Here is an 8,262-nt window from a genome sequence, read left to right as displayed (position 1 = left end):
TGAAGAAATTGATGTAGCTTGTGAATTCATTGTTATTCAATAAATTCTGACATTGTAGAAAGACACGAACATGTCCAGTCTATGTTAATGGCATAACTCACTCATGAAAACCATCTTAGCCCTAGCCTTAAAAAAACAGACAAACAACAACAACAAAACTGTTTTTCATTCTGTCTTCCTATTTAGTATCAAAGCTCCTAAGGGGAAAGATCCATTTTTTTTCTTCCCCTACCATCTAGCACTAGACTTGATACTTTAAAGAAATATGTGTTAGACTGAAATAGACTAATCTCAACTTTGATAGACATGTCTGAAATACAGATGAAAAGCATACTCAGTTTCTCTCTCTTCTCCTTATTCCATAATCAACACAGAAGTTCTCTATGACCAAATGTGTGAAGGTTTCCCCACCCATCAAACAAGCAATTTTTCTGCAGCAATGGACACCAGCTTAGTGTCATCTAATTCAATTCAGTTCTGACACTAGAGATTCTACCTAGAGATAGCAACAGATTCTCCGGGTAAGGGCTCAGTTGCATGGGCTGTTGCTCACTTCCGAGGCCAATTGCTAGTCCCAGGTTGTTTTAACTATGCTTCTGACCCACTACTCACCTCTTTGGGTTCAATTACTGTGTTAGAACAGCTCACAGAATTCAGAAAACACTTGTGATTTATTATAAAGGATATTGTAAAGATACAGATGGAGACATACGTATGCTGTACAGCTATCCAGAAGCTCTCCAAACTGGTCAGCATAGGTAGGTAGCTAGAGATAAGCAGGAGTGGGAGAAGGGGAAAATTAGAGCTGCGCGGCTGTAAAAGGACCCTTGACCAGCAATTGACCCAGAGGACTCAAAACCTATCATGAAAGCCGTAAGGACATAAATCTTCCCCCCTTGTGTGGGGTGAGGCTGTGGAAGAAATCCATCTTAGGAAGGTAGGCAGACTGGTCAGAACCACCAAAGGTCCCACCACTCCCCGTTCCACGTAGTCCAAAAATAGAGGCCTCAACTCCCTTGTCCATAGGTATCGCCAGCTGGCGAGGCTGACGAGATGAGCTGGGTTCAAAGGAGCTGGCTGTACCAATAACTGAGAAAACTGTGAAGAAACCACACAGCACACAAACATGAGTTTTTAAGATGGAGGGCGGGTGCTGTGTGGGATAACAGGTAGAGCAAGAGAAAAGGCACATTTGCATCTCACAGCCTAGTCAGTGTGCCACACCAGACCAGTCCCCTCCTACACTAAGATGCACATAGCTCACACACACAGCCCATGGATGTCTCGCGACACGTGTGTCCAGAAGCTGTTCTGAGGATCAGTTGACTGTTACATGATCTTCCACCAGTGGCAGCCGGCCCCAAAATGCAAAACGACCCAGGTACGCAGATGCATACCCTCAATATTCACACAACACAGGCAAGCCTACAACATTCTCCAAATGGGCCAGGGCTGTGCAAGTTCCTGGGCCCGAAAAGGCCTGGCTACCTGCCACTCCAAAGTTTCCCACTGCAAATTCCCACCCCATCCTAACAAAACCCCAAGGTCTAATCATTCTGCTGCACTTTCGGTGCCTAGTCAATCTGCCCCCCGACCCCACCCCACCCCCCGACTTTCCCTCACCTTGCAATAATCCTGCTCCAATTACTCTCTGGGAACGTGTTGTACTTCAGTTTCTAAACTGGGGTAATCGTCCTAATCTTAGGTATTACAACCAAGGCCCAACTCTCAACCTTCAGTAACAAACACTGCCCTTTGTGGGTTTTATGAAGGTGTTATTAAATAGGCATGTTGACTAAATCATTGGCCTTTAGGGATCAACCTAACCTCCAATCCCAGTCCTTTCCCCAGGGGTTAGGAAGTGGGGCTGGAAGTCCCAATTTTCTAATTCTGCCTTGATCTTTCTGGTAACCAGCCCCCATCCTAGAGCTACTTACAGGCTGCCTGACATTAGTAATTCTTTAGAATACAAAAAGACACCTATCACTTTGATGATTCCAAGAAAATTATGATTCTTATGCTATGAAATGGCCATGAAGGCCAAATGTATATTTCACAACATCATAATTTGTAAACTGAGTTAATTCAGTATTTCAAAAGTGCAGCAAGTGGTACAATAAGAAAATAAAAAGTGGATGAATTAAGAGCAGAGAGAATCATGGAACACTTATGCATAGCCTCTGTACCAAAACAGTTTTCCAGAGTTCTCCAAATGTACAAATAGATAAAAAGATAAGGTGGAACCAGCAGCCAGCAGAACTTTTTGGCTTTTCTAGAAATCTTGGATAGATTTCCACATCAAAGGCAACATAACCAAAGTAATGAAGATTGTGAACAAATGACAAAGTGCTAATAATGGGGGAATAATCTTGTTTAACATTTTAATAAATTATCAAGAAACAGTGTAGACAAGGAAATTTGCGGGGGTGGGGGTGTTGCTGGAGATTGAACCCAGGGGCACTTAACACTGAGCCACATCCTTAGCCCTTTTTATTTTTTATTTTGAGACAGGTTCTCACTAAGTCGCTGAGGCTAGCCTTGAACTTGTGATCCTCCTGCCTCAGCCTCCCAAGTCACTGAGATTACAGGTGTGCACCTCCGCACATGTCCCTCTACAAATATCAATACTATCTCTTGTTTTGGAAATGGCCTGCATTCTTATTTGAATGTGCATCTGCTTTCCCGAAGAAATCTGTCTTTGTCTCTAACTGTAGGTGCTGAATTATTTTTTTCTTTTTCTTCTTTTTTCCACATAAGTCAAGGATTCCAAATGTTCTGAGACCAGAACCCCTCTCTGGGAACTCCTCCAGTGATATTATCACTGAGTTACATTGCCAGTCCTTTTTAGTCTGTTTTGGGTTAAAAATTTGTTTTGTTCCATTCTGAATTTTTAGATAGGGTCTTGCTATGTTGCCCAGGCTGGCCCTAAACTGTGATACTCCTACGTCAGCCTACCATGTAGCAGGGATTACAAGTGTGCACCACAACAAAGGAGTTTTTCATTTTAGATCATGGCTAAGTACCACTTCAAGGTTTTATGCTACTGCAAATTCCACCCTATATCCTAACAAAAGCCCTAAACCTAATCATTTTGTCACATTTTAATCCCTAGTCAATTTGCCTGCCTTTCTTTTCAGGGTGTATCTAACTTTCTCTTGCCTTTTCAGTTAATTCAATGAAAACAGAATAAATAAAATGAAGTAAAGGGAGATTACAACAATCTGAAAGTCTTGTGTTAAAATTCCTCATATGTTTCCTCCCAGGCCAGTTTTTCTCCCAGGCTTGTCACTCCCAAATTTCTAAGAAATCTACAACTTTAAAAGTTATTGTAAATTCACTCATCTATGAAAATTGCCTCATTTTAATTAAAATGCAAGAGCACTGTTATACTACACAATGTATTTTCAGATTAGATCAAACACAGGGAGGTGCATTTTAAGAAACCTACACCATAGACACATTTCAAATGTTATCTAGATAAAAGAGGCAATGTCAACCTGAAGATCCTGGAAGACGAGACCATCATAAACCTCCTGGGATCGCCACACTCGTGCTGTTCCCAGATACCTTCCCCTGCCCACACCTAGATAACCTTCATTCTGCTCTGAGAATGTGTACCTCCACCTCTCCCTTTCTAATAAAAATGTTCCTCTTTGCTAAAATCTGACTCATCTTTAAATTCTTTTCTGCAATGTGTCAAGAGCAGGGAAGGTCTAGGTGGAGAGATCTCCTCTGCCTTTGGAAAGACCTCCTGGAACCCCTTTACAGTGGCATAATGTTTAGTTGATGAGGACAAAGGCCAAATAATGGAAAATAATGGTAGGTGGCTTCAATTTATAATTTAAATTATAAATTTAGGAGAAGTATAACAGTATGGGAATAGGAGGTAGACACTCAGAACTAATCATTGGCTCCAACTAGATGGGCCTATTTCCCTTGATTTTCTCAATTTTCCATCTACTTATTGCCCTTTATCTACAGCAGGGTGCATGGTTGGTAAGATTTGCCGGTTAGAGGGGAATCCTTTTTTGAATCCTTACTACAATATACTATAATCTCCAAATCTTCAAGGATTAAAGTAGGGGAGACACATAGGATAGAAGAGGAAAGAGTGAACTAATACAAATTGGAAAGAACTGTCTTTTCAAAAAGGGATGTGGTGGATGAACACAAGGAAGAAATAACAAATCTGGAGAAAGAACAAAAAAAAAGCAATGACATTGGAAGATATCTAAAAAAATATAAGTCCTGCAACTGATTACAAAATGGATAAAATAATAAGGGATCAAGAGATGGTTTAAAACACATAACAAAACTCCACATTGCTTTTATCCTGTGGAGCTTGGAGTTGCATGAAATACAGTACACCCAATACTGAAATAATGAATTTCGCAAAACAGAAAGAATCTATTCATGAGGCAGCCAAGCATGTGGAGACTAGAGAGTAAGACTTAAATCCACCTCCCCCAAATAGGATTTGGGAATATTTATTAGATCAAACTTCATCAACTGTCACCATTATAATCTACACCTCAGAGGTGTTAACTTTTAGTCAACTAAATGACTAATACTTAGTAAAAAAAAATACATAACTCAGAGTATATGAAGTGGGCTAAGTCTAGAAAAGCAAGTAACTAAGTGCAGCTTAAATCATTGTTCAGGTTTTCCTCTGGTTTCAGAGGAGGTTTAAAAACAACTCAAAAGGTCTTAGCTCAGTGGCAGAGCGCTTGCCTAGTGCTTGCCTAGCATCTGTGAGGCATTGGATTTGATCCTCAGCACCACGAAAAAATAAATAAAGGTATTGCATCCATCTACAACTAAAAATAATTTTTAAAAAACTTAAAAGAGGCCTGCCAGCTACCCATCTTAAAGAGTGGATAGAGATGGAAAATGCAAATACTTTTAAATAAATTCCTGGAAGAATTTACAGCAGTATTGTTTAAACCTGTCAGAGGCTAGTGAGATGCAATAGTGCTCATTGGCCAGAGTCAGAAGCCTGTATGCTAGTCCTGGCTTGCTTATTTAGCTGAAAATTGGCAATAGTAACACCTGTTCCAACTACCTCAAAGGGTGGTTTTTGGCGTTCAAATGAGACCATGTATTTAACTGTTTTGAAAATTGTAAGAATGCTTCATAAATATAAGGTGTTTTTGTTGTTGCAACGTTGAAATTATTGCGGACTCCCCAACAAGGGTTATCTAAGGAAGCAATTTAGCTCTCCCAAGTGCGGATTGTAAGCTTCCATGAGTCCTGTCCAGTGTTTGGTGGGATCTTGAGAGGTAAACCTCAGTGTCTTTATGATCTGGGACTGGGACCCGGGGCCCTGTACATGCTAAGTACGCGTTCTACCACGGAGTTACACCCCTGTGACTTTTTTTTTAAAGCCACTATACAAATTAGCAAGGTGGTGCCTGTAAAGGGACCACGCAGGCAATGCTTAAGAAACACTGCCAAGAAGCAGCCACCGAAGCGCCAAGTCTGTCAGAGTACTTTTCCACAGAATTGCAGTTCCCTGAGACAATGATGCATCATGCCCGATCACTCCAAGGATGTCGGCTGCGGAGCAGAACGTGAATTGATAGAACTGATCGTCCAGTGACGCAGTTATTATGATTTCATTCTGATACATTTAATAATGTGCCACAGTTCCCAGAAATAAGCGAGATGCTACAACGAGCTGCAAATACAGAACGATCTGTCACCCCACACCTAGGAAACAAGCAGGAATAAAGAGCTTGCATTCGGCTCCCACGGGTCCAGGCCCCACGAACGCGCCTACCCAGTGCTCCTCGCCCCCGTCTCAGGCGCAGGCGCCGACGCCGCATCACGTGACCCGGCGCGCCGTCGGCGAGGGCGGGCGGGGCCGGGTGGGCTCCGCAGCGCCGCGCAGGCGCCCCAGGGCCGCGCTGAGCCGAGCCCCTCCTGCTCCCTGGAGGAGTCAAAATGGCGGCGTGGGGAACCTGGAGCAGTCCCGGAGCTTGAGCCACTGACAGGAGAGGAGAGGAGAGGGCGGCGGCGGCAGGAGGAGGATGGCCGCGGGTGCTGGCGCTGGTGCGGAAGGCGGTGCTGGGGGCGGCGGTGGCGGAGGCGACGGCAGCGGTCCCAGCAGCAGCAGCAGCGGGAGGAGCCTCCGTGGTGAGTGTCCCTGGGTCTCTGAGGCTGTGGAGCCGACGCGCTCTCCAGCGGAGCGCTGGGCGTCCAGGCGAGGAAGGGGATGTCCTTGGGCGTAGGGTCCCGGGGCTGGGCCGGGCCGCCGCGGGAGGCAGTGGAGCGCGGGGCGGGGAAGAGGGAGTCGTCCGTCTGGGGCCGCGGCGCGCCGGCGCCGGACTGGCCGGTCCCGGTGCTCTCCGAGGGGCGGGCCGGGCAGCGCGCCGCCGTCCCGGGGGCTGAGGTGCGAGGTGTGGCGCGCGGGACAGGAGGGTGGCCCGAGGTCGCTGCGGCGGCGGCGGCCCTGTCGGCTTTGGGCTCCGGCTCTGGGCTCGGAGGGGCGGGACCCTCCGCTCCCAGGACGCGGGGAAACCGCTCCCGAGCCCCCGGCGCCGGTTTACGCGGAGCGGGGCTGCGACCTCCGGGGGTGGGAGGGAGGGCGGCGGGCCTGGGCGTGGGGAGCCCGCAGGCCTATGGGCCGGCGAGTCTCAGGGGGAGAAGTTAGGTGGTCCGGTCAGCTGTTAATGGGGGGAAAAAACTGGGACTGAGCTTTGACAGGTAGGGAAACAATACAGTGTGTCTGGTAATGAAGAGGAGGAAGGGGAATACAGAAAAGGCTGGAGAGTGCCTTTTTCATTGCCAGGTTCTTTCCTGGGCTGTTTACTACCTTACCGCCACCCCCCGCCCCCACCCTGAGAACTTTCTCACCGATTTTGGAGAAACTCTGAGGAATGTTGTTTGTGCTTTGAACTACAATAGCACCCCTCCACATACCATCACAGATAATAAGTACTGTGAAGTAGGCCTTCGGTAATTTACAGCAGTCTGTTATCTTTACCACCACACTGTTTCCTCTACTAAAACATCTAACTGTGACGAGGAAGAGGCTTTTATTTTCTTTAAGAATCACTTAGGTTTTTCAACAGAATCTTTTGTCTCTGAATAGCATCCACATTTTTTATATTGCTGAAATAAATTGTTTTCTTCCTGAAATGTGGAAGAGAGATTTGAAATCGCTTTATAAGAATCATACATTTAACAGCAGCTACGATTAGACTTTTTTGCAGTCAGAAAAACCTTTAGAGATCTGGTGTGACTCGTTTTAAAACTGGGAGTCTAGACCCAGGGAGGTGAGTGAGTTGCTTTGGGTCTTACTGCTGTGGGGAGCAAGCTCAAAACTAGGACCGAGCCCTTTAGAGAACTCTACACTGCTGAGCTCAGTCTTCATTGAATTCTTCACCACCACTACCAATTCCAGTCCTAGGTCTTTATGCAATAAAGTTGAAAGCAGAAAGGAGAGCTCCTGTCTCTGATTAAGACCTTAAATAACTGATGAAGACCCCCTCTCCTACCTGAATCTATTAAAAATGGAGTGACATTTGGGCTTGGGTTGTGGCTCAGTGATCGAGGGCTTGCCTAGCACAAAAGAGGCATAAAAATAAATAGAGATATTATGTCCATCTACACTTTTTAAAAAATGGAGACATTTAATTTGGAGTTTTCATAGGCCCGTGAGTACAAATGTAGCATGGCTCCTCTTGCATGAATTCAGTAAAGCCTACAGGTCACTATTATGTCCACAAAGCCTAACTAGTATATTGTTCTGTGTCCCAACACCAGCATTTGAACAAGTTCTTTGTCTCTGACTCTTAATTTTAGGATATAAAATACCTGTGGTTGTTTTCCAAATTATACTGCCTACTTTCTATCTTTTTGGACCACAGCAATTTTATTTATAGTGTGTTACAGGCAAACCTTCAGAATTACAATAAAACCAAGTGATTCTGATTTCATATTCTAGTTGCTGAAACACATCCAAAATTACACAGGTGACTTTTTTTTTTTAATATTTATTGTTTGGTTTTCAGCGGACACAACATCTTTATTTGTATGTGGTGCTGAGGATCGAACCCGGGCCACACGCATGCCAGGCGAGCGCTTGAGCCACATCCCCAGCCCCACAGGTGATTCTTGAACGTCTCCTTTGTGTTTTGCTTTACATTAGCACTATGGAATGAAGGAAAGGAGTACAATAGAAAGATTTTTGCTCCCAGATTCTTGTTGGAAAGATAAGATGTACCTACGGAAATCTAGAAGACAGCCTAGTGAGTTCTG

The 8,262-nt window shown here is 44.9% G+C and overlaps 1 protein-coding gene across 5 annotated transcripts in view; it reads left to right on the top strand.

The window, feature by feature from the left end:
• Positions 1-2,113: 2,113 nt before the first annotated feature.
• Positions 2,114-8,262, top strand: part of BTBD7 (BTB domain containing 7) — a 126,154-nt gene continuing 120,005 nt past the window's right edge. Inside the window, exon 1 of one of the 5 annotated variants that reach the window (XM_081289020.1) lies at positions 2,114-6,135. Coding sequence is in view for 1 of the 5 variants with exons in the window: in XM_081289019.1 (XP_081145145.1) it covers positions 6,030-6,135 (106 nt within the window). In the remaining 4 variants the exon portion in view is untranslated. The remainder of the gene's footprint in view (positions 6,136-8,262) is intronic. The other 4 variants (XR_014021349.1, XM_081289018.1, XM_081289017.1 and 1 more) reach the window with 4 other exon arrangements.

The sequence above is a fragment of the Spermophilus citellus genome, assembly GCF_964194105.1.
Source record: "Spermophilus citellus genome assembly, chromosome: 4".
Lineage (NCBI taxonomy): Eukaryota > Metazoa > Chordata > Mammalia > Rodentia > Sciuridae > Spermophilus > Spermophilus citellus.
Note: the sequence above shows the minus strand (reverse complement) of the source record. Positions and strands in the feature narration are given on the sequence as shown.